This window comes from Pseudoliparis swirei, chromosome 4, assembly GCF_029220125.1.
Source record: "Pseudoliparis swirei isolate HS2019 ecotype Mariana Trench chromosome 4, NWPU_hadal_v1, whole genome shotgun sequence".
NCBI classification, from domain to species: Eukaryota; Metazoa; Chordata; class Actinopteri; order Perciformes; family Liparidae; genus Pseudoliparis; species Pseudoliparis swirei.
Genome location: NC_079391.1, coordinates 9,042,690 through 9,057,841, shown reverse-complemented (window position 1 = coordinate 9,057,841; position 15,152 = coordinate 9,042,690). Strand labels below are relative to the sequence as shown.

At 44.7% G+C, this 15,152-nt stretch overlaps 1 protein-coding gene across 1 annotated transcript in view; it reads right to left on the bottom strand.

Moving 5' to 3' along the window:
* elp4 (elongator acetyltransferase complex subunit 4) overlaps window positions 1–15,152 on the bottom strand; it is a 51,386-nt gene that overhangs the window by 19,474 nt on the left and 16,760 nt on the right. Inside the window, exons 8-9 of the mRNA XM_056413101.1 lie at window positions 13,940–14,048; window positions 11,572–11,678 (exon numbers count right to left, since the gene is read on the bottom strand). Coding sequence (XP_056269076.1) covers window positions 11,572–11,678; window positions 13,940–14,048 — 216 coding nt within the window. The remainder of the gene's footprint in view (window positions 1–11,571; window positions 11,679–13,939; window positions 14,049–15,152) is intronic.

Below are 15,152 nucleotides of genomic sequence, written 5' to 3'. Positions count from 1 at the left end.
TGAGTCTGGAAATGGGACCATTTAATAAAAAAAAAATTAAAAACGCATGGAGATCTTACTCGAACGACTTCTGTCCGTGAAACCATTTACTTGTAGAGCAGCACTGATTGCTGACAATGCAATCAGGACGAGCAGATTAGCCAGCACCACACAGGAGAGCACATAAATCAGTTTTACACAGTCCTTTGCCATCTTCACGCTTGACTTTAATACAGGGATGTGTGAACAAAAAATCGGCGCTAAATGAGGCATGGCCTCTTTATCACCCACCTCGTAGCCAATCAGGCCTCTCCCGTCAGAGACACCGCTCTAATGGCTGATATCTATGGAAGCAGCCTATTACTGGATACTGCCTGTAATTAAGACAAGTCAGATTACACCAGGCCAGTGCTTCTTCTCTGATATGTCGGCGGCCATTAAGGCCAGAAAGGGGTGATGGTGATGCGCTTGCACACCACATTGAGAGGAGATAGAAAGCTCATGTGTTGTTTTTGTTTTTTAAAAGACGTGTGCGTGTCCAGAGTAGGTGTCGGATGCGTCGCCAAACATCACATGGGGTGATATGTGGGGCGTGGCTGGGATTTCACTTTAGCCTGAAGGGTGTTTGGAGAGGATGCTGGGAAACTGCACACACACACACACACACACACACACACACACACACACACACACACACACACACACACACACACACACACACACACACACACACACACACACACACACACACACACACACACACACACACACACACACACACACCCCATGGCACTTATCTTGCATATTCTAACCTCGCAGATTGATTCCCACAGCAGTGCTGCTGTTTCTGTGCACTTCTGTCTGACCATCCAAATGAGCTTGCCTATCTCTTTTTCTTTTTGAGGGAGGAGGAGGGGAGGGAAGAAGGGAGGGAGGCGGGGGGGGGTTGAGTCTAGCAGGAATGTTCATCATGACTACAGCATCTCAAAACAGGCACCGGCTTATAAAATGCCAAACTGACTTTGTGTCTGGCAGCAAATGAGGTGAAAAGGGGTGAATGTGAAGGCTGTTTAGTTGGATTAAAACCCCTCAATGTAGAGAGCAACACTCTTAAAAAGCTCACTATGATTAAAAAAAAGAGGAGTAGAGGGAGGGAGGGAGCGTTCCACAAAAGAAACAGAGCGAGTGGGAGAGAGAAAGAGGGAGTGAGTTTGAGATGGGAAAGCACTTCTTTCTTTCAGCACACGGTGACCTTGCGAACACTCTGCCTACTCTAATATTCACCACTACACATGCTTTTGTGTGCTATTCCTTTTGCCCATCTGAGAACGCAAACCCTCCTCTCAATACACACACACTGCTCATTATACAATTTCACTCGCCGGTTGACCAAGACTTGCACGAGCATTAACACTCTTGTAAAGATTCAAAGACACACTTACACAAACGCCAAGATGTGTAATATGTGGAGGGGTGCAATGAAGTCACGCTGCTGATTTAATTATAATGTTGTGCATTACATCGACCGGCTCCTTGTAAGACTACTGTCGATGCAGAAAGCTCAAAGGATGACTGCTGAATGGTTTTTTTTCAAGATGTGCATCAAAAGAGGATGTTAACTTTCATGACGCTCGGTGGCATCGTTCCTCTTGTTTGCCGGTTGTTTCTGATACGAGTCGATTAACACTTTCATAATATCAAATTCTAACAAAACGAAAGTATTCACACTTTTGAGGTGTACAATGTTCTTATATTTTGTTAAATAATGTAAAGTTGAATGCGTGTGTGAGTGGATGTATACGAGTAGATGTGAGACAGTTGAAGGTCAGAGAAGGTGGCCAAAATATTATCTGTCACTACAAGCATTGTTGGGTTTTGGTTGCTTTTATAATTTTCTTTTCTATTTGTCTATCAAATGTCCTTGTTGTATATTTGTTTTGGGAAAGGGAGGGGAGGGGGGCTGTAATGTGTATCCTCACCATTTGACTGTGTGATATGTTATCCTTTCACTCCTTATTTGTGAGGTATATTGTACTTTAAGTCTTGTTTTGTAATTTCTACAAATAAATCATATATAAAAAATAATGTAAAGTTGTGAAAAAAAAGTGTTTCGGAGACTTAAAACCAAACTATTGTGTTGAGATCACAAAGGCGTGTAAAGATACACTGTTGAGATTCAATTCATGCTGAGCACATGCACACAAACACACATGTAGGCACACACTCACGCACACACGCACACACGCACATTCACGGTGGGTGATGAAGCAGGCGTACACATCGCGCCCATACAAACAGTCTGTGTAAGTGAGCGTACAACACCGGGCCATCAGATCACTTCCCTCTCCAAACATGAAGCCCTTAATAGATGTGAAACTCCGGGCCTTGGATCTTTTCACACCACTGAGTCGCAACTCACACAGAAGAACAGGATGCGGAGGATGACGGAGCAAAAAAAAAGAAAGAAAGTAAAACAGTGAAAGAGACTCCGGGCTCTCTTCGTGATCAAGCAGAAATATCGGCGAGTTGATTTCATTCGTACCAAAATCTTTCAAGACTTGAAAATGTGCTCGTCCGAGGGAGATCGAAAAAAAAAAGATTCATAAGAATCTTCAGACTAACATATGGAGTGACCTTTGTGGCCTTCCGGGACTTGGGGGTGGTGGTGGTGGTGGTGGGGGGGGGGGGCTAGCGCTCAGAGGACTGCAGGCACGCTAGGGAGAGGTAAGCTGTCACCCCCTATTACGATCACTGCCTGAGCTCAGAAAGGGGGAGGGGTACAAGGAGAGCAGGCAACACAAAAAAAGGGAAAAAAAGAAATACTGGTTCCTCACTAACCGCCATCTAAAGCCTCAGAACCCTCAGAACCCTCAGTCTACTGCTGCCTCCTGGGAAACACTTGCACGCAAGTCCTCCCCATGCTGTGTGTGTGTGTGTGTGTGTGTGGGGGGGGAGTTGAGTAGAGTTGGGCTGTGTAAGCAGAATGTATGGATTGTGCAGAACAAAAGGACAACTGTGCATGTTTTCTTACTTGAGGAGATACGCTGATATGCAGTTAGGCTGGGTCAAGAAAACGAAGTGATGGAGATGGCGAGAGAGAGAGAGAGAGAGAATACCAAGGCAAACCTCGTTATTAAAATGTTAAAAAAGAGGGCAAAGAAAAGGCAAGAGGTATCTCAGGGACTCAATGTGATGAGACTTCCAGTAAAGGTGCTTTTAATAATCAATAACTGACAGAATTTGTTTACTTCAAAAAGACCTTTTCAAACTCACGTTAAGAATAATAGTGGAACTGCAAAATAAGTGATACTGTCAAGTCAGCGTGAACACACCACAGAGACATGTTTTAGCTTATTACGTGACACACAACGTGGTGCAATATTATATGCCAGTGGATCAGAAGCTCGCCTCAGATTTGACCTTTTGCTGCCTTCTGTGTGGGTTTGTGTGAGCGCTGCTTAGGAGCATTCTGTTCCCCAGATCCCACTCCTAACACCCCTGTCACTCATCATCACTCATCATTGTTCGGGACAAAAGGAAAGTTTGGTTAAGCCACACACTGGAGTATTCTCCCACCCAGCGCCTCCCCCACCTTCACATACGTGTGTTAGGTAGCACACACACACACACACACAAACACACACATTGACAAACATCCAAAAATAAATTGTTCTATTTTTGCTGCGTAAACGCAAGACCACCGACTCAAACATGCGCCTGAATTCTCGGATGGGGTTGCAAACTATTCGATAAAGCGCCATCTACTTGCCCTCTAACTTGCGTCCTTCAAACGGCCCTCTGACTCCTCGGCTGAGTGTAATTAAAGTCTATTCAGGGCTCTATGTGGGTGCTAACTATCCTCCATCATTTGGCCGAGCCTTTCAATAGCCACCTGTGAACTCTGAAGGAAAAGGACCCTCATAAAATACATGAGCACGACTGCATTCAGCGGCCGGCCGACTTCTCTCAATGGCCGACACCACTTTAAACAACTCTGTGTTGACTGTTGGGTGAATCCTTTTTAAATACGACCATATTCCCAGTAGCAGGGGTTAAGTACCTCCCTCGATCCGCTGAAACAAAATGCCTTTATGCAGTGCACAGAGATGAAAAGGGAGAAAGAGGATCAACACACCCAATTTGTTTTCAAATGGTGGATAGGCAGAAGACATTTCACCAATTAGGACATTTTTTGGAAAACAATCCCCCCCAAAAAATGTGTGCACACATCATCTTGTTCAGACACATTATTTGTGGGGGTGGCGCAGTGGTTGAGCATTCAATCCCCGGGTCCACTCGTCATGAATGTTCGTCAGTCCTGATGGGCAGGTGGCAGCATCAGCGTGTGAACGGGTGAATGATGACAGGTGGTGTGAGAGAAAGGGCTTCGAGTGTCCGGGAGACAAGAAAAGCGCCGTACAGTCCATTTACCATTTGCGTGTTTTCCAATGTGCTTTGATCACAGCGGCATGACGGACATAAACACCGAGCGGACACACAGAGAAATGCGTACACACACTCCTCCTCCTGACCCCCCCGAGGACATTGAGCACCGAGTGTGGGAAAGTTATTTTTAGGACCCAAGCAGAGAGCCTTTCCTGAGTTGGATGCTCCTGCTCCGGATCAACATTCCACCTTTGAACCACTCCGACCGTGGAGCTGTTGGTGCTCATTGTGGCAATTTGAACTTTCTCTGTGGACTAACAGCAGTGAGGGGGACTTTTTCATTTCGGCTGGTTTAAAAGGACACCGTCATCTAAAAACAGGACAACTTCTGCCTTTTGCCGCCATTTATTCAAGTTTCAGCAATGATGTTAAAAGGTTCCAGTGCCATTTTAGATTAGATATTGTTTATAGCACTGAACATCTAGCTTTTTGAAAACATATGCATGATTACAAATGCTCATGCCCTATTCTGTGTCGTCTAATATGCAGAGTGACTGATTATTTAATGTCCGTTAAATGAAACACTCGAGGTACATTGTGGTTGCTGCATCATAGGATTACTAACTTCTATTCACAAACAAGTCTTAGTATTATGTTTACACATCCAACCAACAAAAACAAGCAAGGAATGATCCTTGAATGTGAGAAATAAAAGGCTTTAAAGTGAATCCGTCTTGTAAATAAGGTGTTGTTGTTTTTAAAGAGGAAAGTACATGAACCTAAGGCAAAATTAGGAGATAGCAATAAAATGATTCAGAAGCCAAGGATACGCTGAAGACCCAATTTATAAGCACCACGGGGGGCAACGGTTCCCCAGTCACGACCATTATGCTAATAGGAACCCTTTCTGAACACACGTACACATACCCTATAGTGCCACAAGACCCCATGGATGTGGGGTGGCAGGAAAGTTACAGCCTTTTTCCTCCTTTCTCCCTCTAATGGGAGCTGAAGACAACGAGGGCGACTCTAATCAGTTCTGAGTCCAATGTGGCCGGTCCGGTCTGATGGGGGCCGAGTGGTGCGTGGACCATGAAGCGGCTTCACTTCCAGGGCAAGTCTAGGCAGAGCACACTCTTACTCCGTCTGGCAGGAGGAGCCCACATGCCCCGTTTGGTTTTCCTTTAATACTTCACGTTTGTGAGAAACGTTTCGGCGTTGCGTTGATAAACTATAGAGGGCAGTACGATCGGCAAAGCCCCAGATATCCTCTGGTTGCACTTTGACTCGACGACTGCAAACACAACGGCGTTTTTCCCCCCTCGCCATTTGAGGATGAAAAATAACTAAATCCTTAACGACTTATTCAGCTATTGTCGTTATAATTTCTGAACCTTGACCTTGTCAAGACGAGCGCATCGTCGACACAATAGAGCCTCTTTGCCACTGATACATTTGCATTTCCAGACATAAAACTCAGTGGAACCTTTATACGCATTTGGCAAAGTAAGACTCAGCACAGAGACCTTACAAGCCGGGCCTTCTCAAACACACACACACACACATGCACATTTGCAGAATAGATCAAATCCCTGTTAAATAATAAATGAAAATCTGGTGTATGTTGTGAATATTGTTGGGCTGAGGGGTCGGATCGCGTGCCACCGACTGGCCTTCGCCAGGCTCTCCGCCTCTCTTTCTCATACATGCACAAATCCATAAGCACACCTCATTCCAAATTGCGACAGAGGCTGGTGTGCACCAAGGGAGGAAGTATAAATTATTCAATTGGAATATTATTCCAAAAGGTCCATTCCCATCTGATTGTGATTCCCATGGCAGATGGATATAGAACATCAGCTTTTTTGCATTCTACTAATAGGTTCAGGACATCCAATAAGCCTATTGTTTGCATTTAGTTTACTCAGTTTGCAAATAGTCATTGTGATCCGCTAATGGAAGTAAATATTAAATGACCCAGTTCAGTTTTTTCTCCATACGAGTTCTTTTCTTTGATCTTCAATACCGGGTATTATTTAAGACTTGGGGAAGCAGATATACGACCGGGCATGAAATACAAACAAATACCCAAACAGGCCCTGAGGACTGGGTCTCTGTCTAACTCATTTTGCATTATACAATTCTTTCTTTCCCTCCCTTTTTATTTTTACCCTCAATAAGACGGCTTGGTGCCTCTGAGGAAAAGCCCTCATTTTAATTAGACCTGACCTGTGAATCACTTAACTGCTCCTCTCCGTTTATGCCTCCCCTTCCTCTCCGAGCCTTCGCTCTGCTCCTCACATAGGTCCATTAACACTCTTCCCTCGGCACCCACAGGCTTCAACGGGGAGCAGACACAGGCGTTGTCTTAAAGACGTTTTGAGGGCATGCCAAGAAACATTAACCTACTCCATACACCTGCCTCGGACTCTTTTAGTTCGGCTTCCCCTTCTCTTTAAGTCTTATTACTTCTTACTCAGCACCATCACCCTCTTCATCCTCCTTTTCTCTGCTCCCTCATTGCTCCCACTCAAACTATACCCTATGCTCGCTGGCTAATGTCAAATGCACGTCATATAGGATGGAAGGTCATTGGATAATCTGAGATGTTTGTATGACCGTAGCGTTGGTCTTCTGAAAGTAAAAAAAAATAGTGCATTTTCAACGTAGCATCATATCCATTAAATTCGCATTTTCGGCGGACTCTGGCTGACATGAGGCATCTGTGTTTGTTTTCTATTTTGGATGTTGAGACCAAAGCCTGCATTAAAAAATAGCCCGGGAGCTGTGTTTATGGGCATGTGATGTTTCGGGTAGTAGTGAGGTGATGACATACAATTCATGAAGTCTAACCTGGGCAGAAGATGAGTTTCAAAGCCTATCAGATGCACCGCACAGCAGTTTCTAATACTCTCCTTTTTACGACTCGCAATGGCAATTATTTTGTCTTTTTTCTCTGCAATTTAATTTAATGTAACGTTTTAATACATTGTTCATGTTCTAAAGTAGCTTGCCAAGATGGTGTTCTTACTTATTCGATTGGCCAACGAAGTTGAGCCAAGTTCCACTTTTTTGCTGAAAGCTTTCCGAAAACAAAACGGACTCTCCCCAATGGAGACTTACAAATTACAACATAAAAAAAAAAGCATTAAAATAAAACTTAAAGTTCTCAAGACGACAACGTTTAGCAAATACCTGCACACAGGAGACATAGCCATCCGAGTGACGGAGGCAGTGAGAGACACCTCTCGTCTGTCTAGGAGCAGACTCATTTGACACAAATCCCCATCTTATACTGTATTTGACCCCACGACCTGCCTCTGGCACCCCAAGAACCCCACAGGCACACAGCCTGTCAGTTTAAAGGGTCAGACAAAGGTAAGGAGAATGTAATTGCGTACCATCTGCATTCTTTAGAGCTTCGTCCTCAAAGCATCTCGCATTGTGAAAGAGTCGTGAAAGAAGCCTGTCACGGCTTCATACGAGTGAGTGAGAACATTCTCACACACACATTGCGTGTCACCGTCGTGCGTGCGTTTCTTAAAAAGTATGTGCTTGTGTGTCATTGCATAAATGTCAATATGCGTGTGGGGGAAGGCGATGTTTGGGTATGTGTTAATCTGGTCTAAACACCTAACACTCCCCTACCTGCTCAGACAGGGCCATGGGTTAATTCAGGCTTCAGGCGTCATGGCTAATGACTACTCATCAACCGCAGTTTGAACTCTTGCGAACGTCAACCGTCTTCACGGTAACCTTATCAAGGAACCAAAAGAACTTTGACGATGGTTCTAAGTGGGTGGCAGCGAATAAATATAAGCTATATTATGAAATTATAAAAATTAATTATGAATTATACTTGAACACAAAAACATGTTTCTATTGAAAAAACCTGAGCGCCGGTGTCCCTGAGGCGCTCTGTGACCGACGTGTGAGTCATCCAACGGTTAGAAAATTAGTTACCAGCATGACTCCGAGCGCAGCCGGGGTGACATGTGTCTGCCCGACCCGGCTGGTGAGAAGCTAGCGCTGTCAATAACCTGTCAGTCAACAACCCTCCGTCGCATATTAATCCAAATGGGTAAACCATAAGAGTGAAGAGTGAAAATATAGAACTGGAGTCACAAAAGTAGAAAGCAATGTAGAGCAGCGGGAGTAGTGATCTATCACCAGCACAATAGATGCGTGGGAGAAAACAGACTGTGAGCACAGCACTTGGTAAGAGAATGCTGTAATATGTGGCCCCAGGCAGAGGAGTCCTGTAGTTTGAGTCAATGAGGTGATGAGCAGGGACGGTGTGAGCTGTCACATATCAGACACTGTGCTGAGAATCCAATCACCATCTCGCGTGTCAATCGGTGGCCCGACGAGGCAGCTGACCAACAGGTCACACAAAGTATACGCTGAGCAAAGGTTATACGCAGGTTTACTGATATTAACCAGAGTCTGCAACGAAGAACGCAGAATCAACACACACTCTTACCTTTGTGACATCTCCATCTCAGGTGATGTCCTAATTAATGACAGCAAAACAAAGTGCCAGAAAACCCAACAATAGAACATAAAGGCGTAATACAATGTCTGTTACGATTGATTTCATGCATGACTGGTGATACGCTGCAATGTTCTCTGGGAAATTCCCTGACACATACAAATGTGCGATGGCCAAGGATCGTGATTGACAGTTCATTTGAGGTGTGGTCTTGTGTCAAATACCACAGACATTTTAAAATGTTGAACCCTTTTTTGGATCTCATGATTTTAAGTGTATGAAGGCAATAGAAGAGTATGGTTACCATTCAACCCAAAAACTCCAATAAAGCTCCTTAAACAAGGACGGCATACAAAGCGTGGACTTTACAACGTGCTGCTGGGATATATGACACAGTGTCCTGGCCCCACAGAGCTACAGGGATGCTCCAGGCCTCTGTCCCTTGCCCTGCCCAATACAGAGGCCTAATTAAAAGACCATTGAGGATAACCACCTTGACTTTTACGGAACATATAAATCTATGCTGGAGTAGCCTATTCAGGGGGGTCAGAGAAAGGAGGGGGGAGCGGGCCAATGCCGGCCCGGAGAAAGGGCTAGGAGGAGGGTGAGGGGTGGCAGAAAAAGAGAAGGGCTTGACCGCAGGATGTGGAGGAGGTTTGGGTGGGTGGGCATTTCTCTCCTCCCCCCTCACCTCCTGCCTGAGACAATAGGACTCGCTAAGAGCCAGGGACCAGAGGGTGCGATAAGGTAATGATAATGTAATGAGGACCAATCATGAGCCGGAGCCAAGAGGAGGGCTCTTTAATTTGTCTCTTGAGTGGTAGTTCCGTGACAGATTGATTGCCCTGAGTGAGACTGATGATGTGACACATGCTAAATGAATGCGTCCCTCTGACACGAAGAGAAAGAGGATAAGAAATCCTGCATCAAACGTCATGAAGAAATGAAAAGGCCGTACAATCCTGTGCTGCGTTTACACGCCCTGGACACTCTATACCGGCAAAGCAAACATAGCTACCCACAGTGACAGTTCACACACACACACACAGGGAAGTGAGCAGCGAGTTGAGGTGCCGGGTGACCCATATTAAACTTTGTCGAAAACGTGGACCCTCAAAATGCATACAGACCATGATGAAGGAACGCTATCCAAACGGCCATGTGCTCTGCCAGGGGTGTTATGGGTGTTATGGGTGTTTACATTTTACCTAAGCACCATCGACCACCTTCTTCTCAGGGGGTTCAGCCCTCAGAGAGGCAACAGGAAGCCCATCAGCTGTCATTGATGCAGCTGGACTCAGCAGTGCTGTTGTTCAGTCAGGAGACCTCAAATATGACGCTAAAATTGAAAGATTGGCCACTTCAACTCAGGATGGAGCAGATGAACCAGCAGAGAAGAGTATACGGCACGACTAAAGCGAAGTTACAAATGAGACCTGCACCATCATCTCGAGTGCTGAGCAGTGACATTAAGAGAGTGCACCACTAGTTGATAGCTCTATTTTCTCAAGTGTTATTTTGTGATTATTTTTGGAGCAGCAACAGGATTTTAACACCCGAGTCCACCTAAGGACCAAACGCTGTGCGTCTTTTCTCTTGAAGTGAGTTTTGAATTGGTGAGTGAAAGACTTTGTTTATAAGGCGTCCATATTACATTTCTGTGTACATTGTAAATGTGGCGAATAAACTGCTTCATAATTAAAGGCTCAGTGCAAAACTCACTAGTTTGATCCTGTGAGTAGTGATTTACTTATTCACCTTTTTAACAGGGATACTCTACCTCTGCATGTCTCATCATGCCAGCAGTGTTTGTAGGACTCTCGCTAAGTGTTTTGTGGTCAAAATATGAATGATTATTTTTGGACTGATATGAACCATTATGTAAAATTGTGTCATTTTCTGGCCTTGCATCTGTCCGGAGTAGTTGTTGGCCCGGCATTTTATTTCGAAATAAAACCCCCTATTGATCATACTGCCATTCCAATGCGTTTATTGGCTCCAGTATGAAGTGAACTGTCTACTGCTCCTCTTTCTCAGCGGGTCACGGCGGTTGAAGATGAATGAATGAACAGCGACCTGCCAGACAGAAGTCAGCAGCACCTACCGTGCATAGCGTGTTCCCTTGAGAGCTTTTGTGGCTTAGAATGTTTCTGATAGAGCAACCATGTTTGTTACGGTTGCTTTATTTATGTTGGTCACGGGTGGCTGGGGACATGTCCGAGCATTAATATCTTGACTGATTATTACTTCATACTCCTTTAGTTTATAAAAATGTGTTTTATAAAAATGTAACTTAAAACTCCTCCAGTATTTTTCAATTGCATATTCATGAATATATATATATATATAAATTTTTTTTCTCACTCCGTTGCCTCTGGCGTAAGTGTGGCAACAACAGTCACTATAGCGTCACCTTTGATTTTGACACCCGATAGTAGAAACAGGCTGGCAGAACCAACGTGAGAGACTTCTCATTATCATCAGCACTTAAAGTCAGCGCTGCCACAAACATGATGAATGGGAACAAATGTCATGGCTTTCTCAATAAATAAGGACTCCTCTAAATTCAGCTCTTGTTTTAGGTTAGTGGTTACATGGAAAGTTACCAAAACACATGAGAGGAATAAAACCACATTCAAAAAATCTGATTCTGATAAGAGGGTAGAAACTTTAACAGTATGTTTTGTATATGCTGAGAAAGCTTGACAACGTACCTCAATAGTGAACTGTTTTCTCTTGAGCTTAAAGGCCAGGTCTTTGTGGTCAGGGAGTTTACTCGCCAGGCAGTTCAGGTGAGGTATTTGACGTACATGCATCAGACCTGTGGAGGACAGAGAGAAGCAGATTAGATTTACCTGGGCTGAACAGTGCATCAAAACTGGAGTCAAAGTACAAGCAAGATATCCCAGTGTGCATATCTCCAATGTACATATTTTAAGTTACACTGTGACAATGACAAAAACAACCTGGACAAAAGCTTCATTTTGAAAACAGTGCAACCAACAGAGGATCAGGGTCATTTCTTTTCAACATCTAAAGTTTTCTTACGCAGATTTCATACATGGAGGATTTGTTTGTTACTTTACACATGACAGGCAATTTCTCTCTAATAGGACAACTTCTAATAACATCCTAATATTTGTACATTTCCAATAACGTCTGTGCGCGGTTTCTATTTTTGATACCTCCGAAATGTTATTTCCAATTAGCGTCATAAAGTTGTTTTCCAAGTTGCTAGGATCTGACGTTTTTTGAGAAAATGTTGCGCAAAAATGTTTTTTAACTTTTTCCATATTTGATTTGAAGTTAACTGCACTTGTCTACTTGAGTGCATTTATTAAATGTATTAGGACAGTCATTGACAAACTGTGTTTATCAGACGTCTGCATCTTAGTTATATTTCGTGAACTCTGCTGACCAGAAACCAGAAACATGGTAGTATTGTAGTGAGATAAAATCTATCACTGATAGACAACCTCCCAAAAAAATACACGTTATCTGATATCTATAAACATGTTAATGTCTCCATTCCTACTCTCATCTTATTTCTCCAGGCTGGAGCATGGCTGTACTGTAAACTCAAATAAGCCAATTAAAGGACACATTAGAGCAATGAGGGACAGACAGCGCACATACAAGCCAGGGATTCATGCAGAGCAGAGAGGGAAGCTATTATTTTACCCTTTGTTTCTCTTTTCCTGTTACCACAAAGTTACATTTTCATAAAACTGGAAAGTACTGTCGAAGTGGGTATGTTTAAATGAGCGTGAGAGAGAGAAGAAGAAGAGATGGAGGGAGTAATGGAGAAAGGGAGACAGACAGAGAAAGTGGGGGATGGTGGGTCCTCTCCTCTGTGCACTTGGGTGATTTCCCCTCGCCTGATTTGCAGTGACAGGCTTCCCAGCATGCTTTGAGCAGCCCTGAACTGCTGCCGCAAACACGCACGCACACGCATCCGCACGCACTCACACACTCGCACCAGATGCGTTTGCACTCATGAACACACATCAAAACAATCATGCACAGAAATGTATTTCATAACCTAACCATAATTTCTCTGGCTGGTTAAACAGATGGCAAATATATTCTTGAACAAGAAATTAAAATAGTTTTAATTGCAAATACCAAACCACATTTGTGTACTATAACATTAGTTTTCAAAGTGATGCACTGCCGCGTGCGTATGTTGAAAGGATGTACATACCACCTGCCTTCACAGGGCAGAGAAATGTGATCATTATGGGATGTGTTATCTAATTAACACATGCTGTTGGATGAAACAAAAATCCGCCATTGAATGTTTTTTATTCCTCATCCCTTCATCTGTCACAACCGGGGCTGTCTAACCCGAGGATGGGAGGGAGGGGGGGAAATGAAAGGAAAAGCGCAAGAGTGAGTCGGAGAGTTCGAGAGGCACGGCTAAAAATACTCCACTCGCTTAAACTGACCTTTATGCGCAAAGAGTGCAATAAAAGAGAGGGAAGCAAACGGGGAAAAAAGAAGACATGGTAAAACCATAAAGACAAAAGTGATGGTGAGGGCCGAGAAAGCAGAGACAAACTACGTTGCCCCCTTCCTCTCCTCGTTTCCATCTCTCAAATCGTCCCATACCAGTGTCCTCTTTCCTACTAGAAAGCCTTGCCCTCCATTTATTAGCAGAGCATGCTGGCCATGGAGACATTGAGTGAGGGATGGAGAGATGCAGGCAGAGAGGAAGAGAGAGTGATGGTGAGAATATCGATTCCCCAGTGTTGGTCTACTCTGCTCCAGAGCCTCAGGGGCATGGGACTGGGGATGGAGAGGGGGCGAGGCGAGAGGGAGAGAGGCTCTGCTGTAGGGGGGGGGGGGGGGCGAGGGTGCGAGGGAGAGGGGGTACAGCGTGGCAGCTGAATCCCCCCCGGCCTGTCTACTGAGGAGCACGTCTGATTGAGCAGCAGCACACTAACACGCACTGACAGCCTGGCCTGCAAGGGGGCTGCCCTGCCTCCATCCACAGCCCAGCCTTAATGCACTGCTTGTGTCTATGTGTGTGTATTTGATGGAAAGGGACAGAAAGATCAGCGAGTGTGTGTGCGTTCTTACCATGGTAATCTTTGTAGAGTGGGTTGGTCTCTCTCTCGGAGCCTTTGAATGATTCCAGGGCTATGGCGTTGTCACATAGCCTGGTTATGCTGCCCATGAGAGCTCTGTCCTGTAGGGTCGAGAGAGGGAGGGAGAGAGAGAGAGAGACACACACACAGAGAGAAACATGAGCAGGTAATTAAAAGCCACCTGACGGGCCATCAGTGTTGCAATTAAATTAGGTCATCACGTCCCGTGGCCAGGTCTGAGGTGAGGGTGATGAGGTGTAGAGGGGCAAGAGCCCTGATAGGGGTCACACAGGTGATGTCGGGGCAGGAACATGGACACACACATCCTTGCATCACGCACACATATACAAAAGTGGCCTGGGAATCGATAACACACTGAAATTATCTTTACTTCATCAAACAACAATTTTTACAAAAAAGTTCACAGTTGGTGCACACACACTCAAACCTGCACAAGGCAGGGGAGGAGGGAGGGGAAGTGGGAGAAAGTGGCAGAGGCTTGATGGGGAGAGCTCCCCCTACTGGTGAGGTCAGTGACTTGACAACAAAGAAGACACGTCACGGGGACGAAATACAGTAGCAAGAATGAAGGAATAATATACAAAAGGGTAGAGGCAGAGGGTAAAGAGAGATGGGGGGGGGGAGAGGGACACTGGGATGGAGGGAAAGAGGGAGTCCTGCATTATGAATCCCTTTGCCTCTTGAATCATTCACATCCTTCTCTCTGTGTTGGCTGCCACCGCCTAATGCAGTTTTCATGCCTTCATGTCTTTTCCCCACTCTTTCTTCTTCCTTTTCATTTTTGTCCTACTTTTAAAGTATGCCTATCCCCACCAGTCAGGACCGCCAGCACTTACAGGGTATCTGAGGTCTCTCACATGTCTCAATAAAGCCAACCTAAGAGTTTGGCTTCGACAAATTATTCAAAACACTTATAGCACTGTACGGCCTATAGTGCGGGTACGAGAGAGGATCCGCCCAAACTTTGGGTGCTAATTTGTCTCGGCCGTTATAATTATTCACTTATAATATAGTGCGTCATCAAGGCATGCAAGTGCTCCTTGACTTTTAGGAGGTTACATCTTTTTAAAATCTTATTTAGAATTGATAAGGGACTAAAGCAAGAGTCACATCAGTTCTGCAGTTCAAGTCTTTTCCGGCTCAATTAGTTCCGATTCCATCAGTATAAATCCTCTGGACACCCT